Genomic DNA, 12,636 nt, shown 5'->3' with positions numbered 1-12,636 from the left:
AAAATATAAAAAAAAAAAAAGGATACAAGGTGGGAAACAGTCTTCTAAAGGGATTTGAAGTTGCTTATAAAAAATATTTAATAATATAGAAATCAGGACAGGAAAAATGGATAATGAAAGGCCAGACAGAGAAATGAAGAATGTGGACATGCAGATAGATTTCTGTAAGTATTTGCTGAACTGGATTCGCACCCCAAAACACACACACACTCTCTCTCTATCTCAGGGAAGCATTCAAATTTCAATTCCAATCCACTTCTTTTCAGTTTAAATATAGTATATTCCCCCATGTTCTCCAATACACAGATGCTAATTTCAGAACTCTCTGGTAAAACAAATGCAAATAGGATATTTTTCATTATGGGAAAAGCACTCTGGTTGCCATGGTGAATATTTTCATCACCTTCAGAGAATACTCTGTACTGCTCCATTTTAAGAAATCTTCCTTTGCCTCCTTGCTTGTAAAACCTCAGACTCTCTTCTCTTTCTATTTAATCAACATGAAACAGGAAAAATGACTGAGTATTTGACCAAAAAAAAAAAAACCTCAGGTGACAAGTGTCTTGAAGAGATGAGATCACAGACAACAGGAAACCAACGAAACAGGCATAATACTAAAATGAGTAAACCATGCATCTCCTTATGGAAAATCCTAAGATTAAGTACAATATAAGAAAATCATCCCTGCTGTGAGCATTTCTAAACTGACTGCCTCAATCTTGGCATTAATTCCTTACATCCCAAAATGAATTCACATATCCCCAGCAACCATTACCAGAGGCCATTCTATTCCTGCTTATTTTGTACATCTCCATAAATGCATTTATTTCCCCCATTCATCCCATTGCTGTCGAGTTGATTTTAACTCATAGCAATCCTACACAACAGAGTAGAACTGCCCCACAGGGTTTCCAAGGAGCAGCTGGTGGATTTGAACAGCCGACCTTCTGGTTAGCAGCCGAGCTCTTAACCACTGCACCACCAGGGCTCCTATTTCCCCCATAGGCAAGGTAAAAATATGATGTTTTGTACATATATTTTATTTTTTCTGCTATATAAACGTGAACGCGTATTAACTATAAAATAAGGACAACTGATATCATTTTGTGTGTAACAAATGCTCTGATGATTACGAGAAACTAAATGAGGGAGACTTTATTTAGCTCCTTCCGAGGAGATACTATGTGACACCAACAATTATTTTAGAGGTCAAATCTCATAAGAGCAATTCCAAAGGGATGCTCCATTTGACAAAGCTATTTTGCACGGGTGCTATTTTGATGGCACACCGTACCTGTGAATGTTCCAGGACTGAATATGGTGGAAAGGGAACAGAACTAAAGCTCCAAGCTCTAACCTGTGTCGTCCAATACAGCTGCTGCTAGCCACAAATGGCTACGGAGCACCTGAAATGCGGTTAGTGAAAACTGAAATGTGCTGTTAAGTCCAATACAGGTTTCAAACTTAGTATGAAAAAAATTAACTATCTCATCAATAATATTTTTATTTTGATTACATGTGGAAATGATATCTTCCATATATATGGGATTAAACAAAATATATTAAAGTTATTTTCTTTTTAACGTGGCTACTAGAAAATGTTAAATTACACACGTGGCTTGCATTATATTCTTCTTGGACAGCACTGTTACAGGCCAACACCACAACTTACTGGACTTAGGCCTTGGTCTTAGGACTTGATTCTTATAAAATGAGAATAATGTGATGTATTCTTCCTACCCCCGGGGTTGTCAGGGGAGTGGATTCAAGCATAAAGTACTATTACTTTTCTGGCCAAGATTTAACAGTTCAGATTTCACATTGTATAACAAAGGTAGGCTACAGAGTCTTCTGAATTCTTACTGCAGAACTACCTCCAGCATAAAACAAAGTCAAACAACGTTTTTGTCTGGTCCATTAGAGAAAATCCCTTTGGGAACTGCCCGGTACTCAAAAGAGTTCAAAGCACTCTTCCATTTGCTAATCCAATCCGAAAGAGGCTGAGGCCTCACTGGAACAACAGAACAAAGACATTGCTCAACAAATTCAGTTCACTGCATCTGGATGTCCCTTGGTATTTCCGGAGAGCACTTTATCTGTGCAGCCAAATCGTCCTTCCTTTGGAGAAGAAACCTATTAAATTCACACACAGTATGGAAAGTAACCATGATAGTTACATTGTTTCTTTTTAAAATTTGCACACAGTTTTTATTTCTTAGAAGTAAATGGAATCAAAGTATTCCCATTCCAACTTGTAAAAAAAATCTTTGAAGAAATGACAATAATTTCATAGTTTCCAGAGATAATGGTATTTGTCTCTGGATGTGCAAACATTAATTTGATTGTTAGTCCTTCTTCTCACCAACTACCAAATGACAAACTGAGTCATGCCACTGATCTCATACCTACCCTAAAAATAGACTGCTGTTATTATCTCTGGAGCCCTGGTGGCACAGTGGTTAAGAGTTCAGCTGCTAACCAAAAAGCTCTGCAGTTGGAGTCCACCAGCCGCTCCCTGGAAACCCTCTGGAGCAGTTCTACTGTATCCTACACGGTCACTATGAGTCAGAATCGACTTGACGGCAACGGGTTTGGTGTTTTTTCTTTTTTTTTTGGTTATTATTATCTCGTTCCCTTATCCTACTTTCCCTTTGTCAAGAGAGCAGAAAATAGTCTTCTACAAGCACTCTGCCAATTAAAATTAAATGCAAATACTGCTGAGTCAACTAAGACCCTTAAGGCTTAAATTCTTACTTGGCTAACTCCTTACGGGAAACCAGAATGGGTGGGGCAATGAGGTGAGTGAGAGAAAAAAGGCTACTGAAAAGACAAGTGGGAAGGCACAAAAGAGACAAAATATCCCCCAATGACCATTTGCCTAGTACAGCTCTTACCGACCATGCAGAAACATTTTCTACTTTGTTCCCATTTTCTTTTACATGGGGATGGCGTAGTGGTTAAGAGCTGCTAACTGAAACGCTGGCAGTTCGAATCCATCAGCTGCTCTTTGGAAACCCTATGGTGCAGTTCTACTCTGTCCTATAGAGTCGCTATGAGTAGAAATAGAGTTGACGGCAACAAGTTTGGGTTTTTTCATTTGTGTTTTTTTAAATGACCATGTGTCTTCTACAGCCATTACCGACCACGAAGAAATATTTTCAACTTTGTTCCCATTTTCTTTTACATGGAGATGGTAATGGATTCAAAAACGTGAACAATTACAAAAGAACACCAATAATACAGCCCCAAGAGAATGCCGAACCAAACCATGAACTCACTTCCAACTTCCAGATGCCCAGATGCTATTCTTCCAGCCCCCGACACTCCTCCATTTCTGATTTTAGCCCCACCAAAGACATCAGATAGAAAAAAAAGGGTAGGGAAACCAGAGTTAGAAAAGATTACTGCTCTGTCCTTCTACGAAGCCCACACTCTTAATAGAAACCAATCTAAGTCCAAAATCAGCCTAAAATTTATGACAGATGGTTAGATTTTTTTCCCTAACAAATGCAAGGTAGATGAAAGGCAGCACAATAAACCCATTAAGCGCTTCTTGGTTAGATAATCTTTTTTCTGAGTTACTTAAGTAACTATCTTAAACTTCACATCCACTACTTGCTGGCCACCAAATGAACAGAGTCATCAGTTCCCAACCTTAATTCTTTCCCTTGTTTAACTACAGAAAGCATCAAGTTCTCACCTGATAATGACTTGTGTATTTTCGACAGAGGAAAGGTGAAGACAAGGGGAGGGGAAATAAAAAGCTGCAAAGAGATTCAAATTTGAGATTAGAGCGCCAATATAAATCCACTCAGTTACTGAACTCATGGAAAAACACGCACATACAAAGCTGACCTGTGCAGGATACTGGGCCTGTCCTTGCTCTCCAACTGCAGGAAATATCTTCTCTTGATCTTCAAATCTTTCTGATCTTCAAATCTATCTGTTCTATTCCCTTTAGGCCTTTCCTCAAACTAACAAACACAAATTCCTGTCTACAACATCTTTCCCCATTTATTCAATGAACAGGCACAGTGTTACATACTGTGAATAGAAAGAAGATCAAACAGACCTCATGAAACGTAGTCTCTGGTGAGAGAAAACAATTAAAATAAAGGCTCGCTGGAAAAGCGTTAGGACATGCTCCAGTAACGAGATGTGCCTGGAGCACAGAGAAGAGTTCTCTTAACCAGAAGCCAATTATGAAGCTCCTTCAACAAACTGAAGAAATGATGGTATAATGTGGACTATGGGTTGTGACTGAAGGGACACACATGACTTAGAAAATGATTGGATGTGAGCAAGTGCGCGAACACCAAGAGTGAAGTAACGTACCCAAATTTCTGCCTGGGCATTTTGGTGGCTGAAAATGCCATCCGATGACACAGAACAGTGTCTGGATGGGTTTGATTGGAGGTACCTATGAGAAGTCTTAAGTAGAGACGTCAAATAGGCAGTTTGAAATTAGGGGTAAACACGGCAGAGGCTAGAAAAAAACTGGAGGCTGGAAGCACATAACGGTAACTGAAGCCACAGGCTGAGGAACCCCACCATCTAAGGTACAAGGAAGACATTGAGCCCACAAAGGAAAAGGAGAAGAATATCTGGAAAGGGAAAAGAGGTGGTTCCATAGTGCTATTTGCAATGAGTGGTTCAAAGGTAAAAAGTGTGACGTGTCCACTGGATACAGAAACAGTGTCAACTGCAGCTTCACAGGAGTGGAGGTGGGGGAAAGCCAGACTGCAAACGGTGAAGACTGAGTGGACCTGAAGGAAAATAATGGGGTCAGCAAATGTAGGCAACTCCTTCAAGTAATCTGGTTGAGAAGGAAAACAGAGACACAGCAGTTGCTAAAATGCATTTGGGGTTGAAGGGATATAAGGCAGGATACTTAAGCTTGTTTAAAATTGATGGGATCCAATTCATAAAAAAGACCAGACTTACTGGACTGATAGAGATCGGAGGAACCTCCAAGACTATCACTCTAAAACACTCTTTGAAACTGAAGCCACTCCTGGAAGTCACCTTTTAGCCAAATAATAGATTGGCCTATAAAATAAAAAATAACACCCAAGAGGAATGTACTCCTTAGAACAATCAACTATATGAGACCAAACGGGCAACATTTGCCCAAAAGCAAAGATGAGAAGGCAAGGAGGGGCAGGGAAACTGGACGGGGGAAGGCAGGGTAGAAATGGGGAGAGTACTAACACACTGGGGGATAGCGATCAATGTCATGGAACAATTTGTGTTATGAATTGTTGAACGGGAAACTAATTTGCTGTGTAAGCTTTCACCTAAAACACAATTTTTTTTCCTATTCCTGTTGCCACTGAGTTGATTCCAACTCATAGCAACCCTAAAAGACAGAGTAGAACTGACCCATAGGTCAGTAGAACTGACCCATCTTTATGGAAGCTGACTGCCACATCCTTCCGTGGAGTGGCTGGTGGGTTCAAACCACTGACCTTCCAGTTAGCAGCCGAGTGCTTAACCACTGCACCACCAGGGCTCCTAAAACACAACAAAATATTAAAAAAAAAAAAAAAATTGATGGGATCCAGATATAAGAGAGGGGATAGTAGAGTGACATCCCCGAGAAGGTAAAGGATAATTCTTTGCTGGAAGGAAGAATGATATATCAACAAGGTTCTAAGTCTCGGTGTTGGAAAGTTAAGAGAGTTCTTACTGACTGGCTTCTTCCTTCTCCCCTGGAGTCTGCTATTTCCCTCTGAAATTAAGGCCACACGGCCCCTTTGCTGTCAAACCCAACTGCAAATGCAAAGTACCTTTCTCATTCTCCATTTACCTGATGCCCGCTCCTCAACATCTTAAAATCTAGCTGCGTCATAAAACAATATGTGTACTGTTTAATGAGAAGCTAGTTTGTCCTGTAAACCTTCATCTAAAGCACAGTTTTTTTTAAAAAAAAAAATCTAGCTTCACTATCACCACTTCAGAAACAACTTCCTGAATATTATCAATAATCTAATGATAAGACCCACTGGCCTCATTTTTCATCAGTCTCTAGAACACCAGCACCTTCTAATTCTCCTCTATTTCCTATCACTCCTTGTTCCCAGGTTCCTCATCCTCTGTCTACTAATTAGGTGTTGCTGTTCCTAGTGTCATAATTCATCTTCTCTCGTCCTACCTGCTTTTCTTGGTCAACCTTACACAGATGCCACTTATCAGCAGCAATCCTCAATTCTGTATTATTAATCTTTGCCTCTCTCCTGAGATCCAGTCCTTTGTTTAAAACTTCCTACTAAACATTTTTACTACCATAACCCCTAGGCACCTCAAATACAACCTGTCCAAACTTAAGCTCATGGTCATTTCCCTCTCCTCTTTTCTTTATTCCTCCAGACTACATTCACTGCTGCATCCACCATCACCAGCTGCCAACTCATTGTGATCCTATGTGTGTCAGAGTAGAACTGTGCTCTGAAGGGTTTTTAGTGGCTGATTTTTCAGAAGTAAATCACCAGGCCTTTCTTTCAAGGCACTTCTGGGTGGACTCAAACGGCCAATCTTTCAGTTAGCAGACAAGCACATTACCAGTTTGCACCACCCAGCCCACCCAGAAGGGGGAAGGAGTAATACCTGACAGACATGTCTCGTCTCCTATCAAGCCTGTCCACATAGCCTTTAGATCTCTGTCCACCCAAAGTGTAGCTGTAGCAGTGACCAGCAGCAGTGGCTCCACATAACTTGTTAAAAATGCAGAATCTCAGAATGAATCAGAATGATTCATATGCACATTAAAGCTTAAGAAGTGTTGTTTAGATTCTTTATGTATGTTGAACTTCTCAACTCCCAAAATATATCATGCCCTTTCAGATCTCTCTTTACAAAAGCTGTACCATCTGCCTGGATGTTCTACTGAACATTTTGCATCTTGCAAAATCCTATTCAGTTGTAGGGGCACCTAGCACAGGGCATAGTACATAGTACACCATTAATAAATATCTGAATGACTGGGTCATTTAAACTGATTAGTTTGGTGGGGGACATGCAGAGTATGAGGTTAAGTGCATTCAGGTGGAAGGTGAATGTTAGGCAGTTGGAAACAGTGGCTCAGGATTCAAAGGAGAGGAGGGCTGAGTTGGAAATATTTATAAGCAATTACTTGGAGGGTACCTGATGGTAGATGAGGCCACCCAGGTTTAAGATGAAGACTGAGACAAGGGATATGTGCCAAACCATGGGGAAGGCTGACTACTGGAGAAGGCAGGCAGTGAAGGGAAGGTCAACAGGGTGGGAAAGAACAAAAAGAGATGTGAAGGAGCTCTAAAGGGATGACGGATTTGACACATGGCTTATTGTCACCTTTGGCAACTGAAGCAAGGGGGTAGAATAGAAAAAGGCCAGAGATAAAACAGAGTCTCAACTTCTTTACACTAACAACAGAATGAGACAATGCTAGTGGGCTAGTGGAATGATCACTCTAAAGACAATCTTTCTAGGACAAGAAGGGAGAAAAAGGGAGATCGAATTGCACTCTACATACACGCAAACACACAACCTTTTCTTCACGTATCAGTATACTTAGTTCCAAAGACCAGGTCATTATGCAAAACTGGCATTATGTAAAAATGTAGGATGACCACATATCACAAAGTGAAGGATGATTACATCATTACATTAACTGCCAAATTACATCATCACATAACGGCCGAACCACTGAAAATCATGGCCCAGCCAAGGAGACACATAACTTTAACCATCACAGCCAGCGTTACCCTCGCCTTGCGCCTCAGCGTTCGTTACTACCAGATGTACGTCGTTAATTCACAAGAGTTGAAGAGTGGACTTTTTTTTACTACTGTTGTAAATGTGAAATGTCAGATAACAAGATAGTCGGTAAGTGAGAAGGTGTACATACACGTATATGTGTGTGCATAACTGTGTGTATACATATGTGTGTATACATAGCAGAGGACAGGTTGAAAACAGTCATACAACAAACATTTGCTGAACCCTTGCTATCAGCCATGCCCCATGAGCTAACACTGGGACTGTAATAGCGAACAACACAGACAGTTCTCCTGCCCTTTGATCTAGGGCCAACAGATATATTTGGTAATTGATGGAAATTCCACAATAGGGTAAGGGGTCAATGTAGGGGGGCTAGCCTTGGGGGCAACTTTTGTTCTGATGGTGGTATGATGGCAGGAATATAACTATTAAGAGGGAGGCACATGGAGGAAATCAAGTTCACACCTAATAACCTTAATTTTTTTTTTATGTAAAGGAAAAGATTCCAGGTAAAGCCAAGTGATAAAATATCTGTACTCCCCACTACAACTCTGAGATAGCATGATTCTCATTCTTAACACATAAAGCAATTGAAGCATCATAGAGAGGACAACGGTTTGCCCATCATCAAATATGGCTGGGAGACCAGAATCATTGGCCAGTTCTTTTTTACTTCCACTCACACTGACAGTGTGAAAAACAACAGCGCCCGAAACTTGTGGGTGCACGCGTCCGTTTACAACCACAGTCTCAACTCTGAAAGAATTTAACTAAGATCAGGAAATTAAACGGCTTGTAATAAAAGCCCTCAGTGCTTGGCACAAAGTCATACCAACAAAAGGTTCTTAATAAATGACAGATGACCACTGGTAGACATTAGGACATCAATGAGAGGCAATCAAAGAGAGAAGTATCTGGCTGTTTGAAAGGCAGACCAGCACAGATAAGAGCACAGGGTTGGGAGCAATTTTGTAACCTTAGCAAGCTAAGCTATTTACCCCCTCTGGGCCTCACTGTTTTTCCCACTTGTACAACAAGGATAATTATAATACATACCCTCCAAGGTTGCTAGGAAGATTGAGTGAGTATATGTAAAACTCTTAGAACAGTGCCTGGCATTTAATAAGTGCTCAAATAAGGGATTAATTTTACTACTGTTGCTGTTACTACAAGGAGCCCTGGTGGCACGGTGGTTAAGTGCTCAGCTGCTTACCGAAAAGTTGGCAGTTCAAACCCACCAGCCACTCTGCAAGAGAAAAAATGTGGCAGTCGGCTTCCGTAAAGATTTACAGCCTTGAAATCCGATGGGGCATTTCTACCCTGTCCTGTAGGGTCGCTATGAGTTGGATATCGACTCCACAGCAATGGGTTTGGTTTGGGGCTGCTACTACTGTTTCACTGCTACCACTACTATAAACAGCAGTGGTAGTAGTAGTAAACTGTTACTAGTAGTATGACTTGAACTTGAATTCTTAGCAACACATTCCTAAAATGGTCAGAAATATATGAAGTACTCAAAGCCATGTATCAATTACACAGTTTCTGTGTTGATTTCTAAGATGGACAATTAGAATAAAAATAGTTGTCTTGTGTAGCTAAAGACATTGTCCTCTAAGGAGATGTTCACTGAACCCTGGTGTACACGTTTTGAGCATAATGACTTTGTATGCATCAAAATATCGTTGGCTGAGATTGTGTCCATCAAAGTGATGCATTCCAGAAAAAAAGAAATAGAATTATCTGAACATCCCGGGAGAAAAATGTCCTCTATGTCCTTCCACTTAGTTCTGTTTTAAAAGTGGTCTAAAACGCTCTTTTCCTCTAAGATAAACATTGCCAGCTTCAACTTCAGTTTCGGTCTTGACAAAACAAAGGTGGGAACGTACCATGTAACCTGGTGATGTAACCTTAATCTTTTCAGGAAGCTTTACTTTGGAAATTTAAATCAAGTCTAAATTATATGTATCAAAAAGGTGACGGTAGTGCTACAGACTTTGATCAAGGATTGCTGGGTGCAGTCAAGGTGACTTCAACTCATAATGACTCCATGTGACAGAGCAGAACTGCCCCATATGGTTTTCGTGGCAGTAATCTTTACGGAAGCAGATCGCCAGGTCTTGCTCCCACGGAGCCTCTGGGCAGGTTGGAACCGTTGACCTTTGGGTTGGCAGGGAGCGCTGAATCATTGCCACTAGGGCTCCCTGATCGAAGATTTGACTCGTTAATAGAATGTTCATCCCATGACTAATGCTCACAGCTGTGGCAACCAACAATGGAATTAACATTTCAATAGGAAGCAGAGAGCCATCCCAGCAGAAAAGAGCCACCCGATCCTGCTTTACAGAGCACTATTATCCTCCCGGAGGCTAAAAAGCGTGCCTCCTATGGCCTCACCTATGGATTTTTTTCTTTTGGTTATATAAAATGCGACAAGTGCTTAGCCTGACAAACAAGATTAGTTGGTTGAAACACTGATAGAGAAACTGATCAGTTTTTTTCTAAGTGTCTAAATCATTATACATCCTAATGGTCGGCGCATTTTTTAAATACCTTTTTCTTCCCCCTCCCAGAGTAAGGCGCAGAGGAAAAACGTACTTGGTGAAGGAATTACCCCTGTACAAGTCATCCCATCCCCTCTTATATTCAAAATGAAACAGCTCATTGCAAACTCGAAACCCAGGTTACTAAATTTCCTTTTGCTCTGGACGGCAGAAATCAATACTGCGTTTTTGAAGAAATATCGGTTTCCCTACTATTGATTTCCCTCGATCTACTTCATAATTCACCCAACTGTTTTTACCGAGCTCTTGCCAGGACTCGCCTCTTGTACGAGATCAAGCAAGCCTAGGGTAGCGTTCCTTCAGCGCCTCTTTCCTAGAGGTACCTTGGACGATCCGCCGAAGTGAAAAGCTCAGTGTCTAGTCAATAATGGCGTTTGAAATTCAGCCTCTCCGCCTGGACTACTCGACACCTGAAAACTCGCCGTCCAAGGCTCTTGAAATCGGGTAGTCCGGGACGGACAGGACTAGAGGCTAACAGGGGAAAGGGCAGGCGCACACGAAGCACAGCCGCACCCGCGGCAAAGAATGGTCTGGGAGCACCAGGGGCACCGGCACGCCGCGCCCACCCGCGAACCCCGCCACCGCCGCTCCTCATCCCGGGGCTCGGTCAGCGCCCTCGAGACACACCCGCCCCCCGCACGGGCCCTGCCCAGCCGAGGCACCCTCCCGGCTCGCGCGCCCAGTCCTCCAAACCACCGCGTGCAATGCAGTCCGCACCCCACCACCGCCGCGGCGCCCCCAAACCGCGCCAGCCCCCTCCCCCACGCCCATTGTTCCCGGGTAGCCGCAGGCTGGGCGGCGGCGGGGCCCTGGGGGCCGTGTCGCCTGCACTCACCCGCGAGTCCGCACAGGAGCACGAAGGGCAAGAGAAGCGCCATGGTGGCGGCCGAGCCGTGGGCGGCGGCTGCAGGTAGGCGGCTTTCACCCGGGGTCCAGGTCTCCTTGCGCCTCGCGCGCTCCCGACTGGCTCGCAGCGGCGGCACCTCTGCTCCCCCGCCCTCGCTCGGCAGGTGAAGTCGCGTCACTTCCGGCTACGGCCCAGCCGGGCAGCGCGCTCCCCGTCCACCCGCCGCGTGGGGTTGCCATGGCAACCGGACACTGCGCGGCGGCTGCCCGCGGGGACCCTGCGGGCGGCGAACTGTCGCGCCCGCTGCAATGCGGAGCGTCCGGGTGCAGAGGCGGTCGCCCACCTCGAGCCGGAGCCAGGTCCCTGCCTCCACGCCTTCAATTAAACATGGGGATTTTGTGCCCGGGGGTCGGGCCAGCCCCTCTCCCCAGGCAGCTGAAACTGCGGTCGCGCCCTCGCCCCGGGCGCGGTCCCAGATTATCGTCACCGCCTCCCTACGACCCTGACGGGCGGCTAAAGCCGTCGGCTCTCCAGCGCCCACCCCGCCCTGTCCTCCAGCGCCCACCCTCCCCGGCCCTCGGGAAGGCGGGGGGTGAAGGACCACTGACTGCCCGATCTCCGCGTTTACTGCGGGGGCTGGGCTCTCGCACCTGAGTCTGGGGGACGCGGGCTGGGCACACACCCCACTTGCTCGCTCCCTTTGAGTCGGGGAGGGCCGGTGTGGAGGAAGGCTCGAGGAGACTTCCCAATCTCTACTAATGACGAACTCCTAAACTGCAACTATGGTTTTGGAAAATACCCTTTTTTTTTTGTTTTTTCCTTGCATTTAAAGGATATTCTATTTGGTTAGCGCAGCGCTAACCAAAAGGTTAGTGGTTCGAACCCACCCGGGAGCTCCGCAGGCGAAAGACCTGGCCATCAGCTTCCCATGATTCCCTTAAAGATTACAGCCTAGAAAACCCTACAGGGCAATCCTACGCTGTCACATGGGGTTGCTATGAGTCAAAATGAACGTCAAGGCAGCCAACAACTAACCCTGAAATTGTTAGATAAGGATCACTAAGTTTTAAAAATGGGGCTGAGTAGGTGTGGTTAAAGGTATGGGGGCGGGGATGCGGGGATTTAGAGCTTGAGTGTCCCGTCAACACTTTACTGTCGTTTTTGTCTCCTGATGTCCTTAGAACTTACTCTTGTGTCATTTCGCTGCTTGTTATGGGGTTGTTCCTCCCAGATAAGGTTTATTTATAACTGCAGAGAGATTTTGGCGTTCTGAAAGTTAGTTCCATATCAGGAGTGAAATAGAGGAGAACAGTGTACTGCAATGGTGGAGAGCTTGGGCACAGTGGGGCAATAACTGGGCAAGTTATTTAGAAATAAAACCTACCTCAGGGGGTTGCTATGAAAATTAGATGAGATAATGCACAAAAAATGTTTGGCATAGTGCCTGGCACATAGTAAATACTCAGT

At 44.0% G+C, this 12,636-nt stretch overlaps 1 protein-coding gene across 1 annotated transcript in view; it reads right to left on the bottom strand.

Moving 5' to 3' along the window:
• CXADR (CXADR Ig-like cell adhesion molecule) overlaps positions 1-11,406 on the bottom strand; it is a 55,132-nt gene extending 43,726 nt beyond the window's left edge. Inside the window, exon 1 of the mRNA XM_004371347.2 lies at positions 11,158-11,406. Within this exon, the coding sequence (XP_004371404.1) occupies positions 11,158-11,200 (43 nt within the window). The 5' untranslated portion in view covers positions 11,201-11,406. The remainder of the gene's footprint in view (positions 1-11,157) is intronic.
• Positions 11,407-12,636: the final 1,230 nt, after the last annotated feature.

Source organism: Trichechus manatus, unplaced genomic scaffold, assembly GCF_000243295.1.
Source record: "Trichechus manatus latirostris isolate Lorelei unplaced genomic scaffold, TriManLat1.0 scaffold00012, whole genome shotgun sequence".
Taxonomy (NCBI): Eukaryota; Metazoa; Chordata; class Mammalia; order Sirenia; family Trichechidae; genus Trichechus; species Trichechus manatus.
This window is presented reverse-complemented; position numbering and strand designations above follow the sequence as displayed.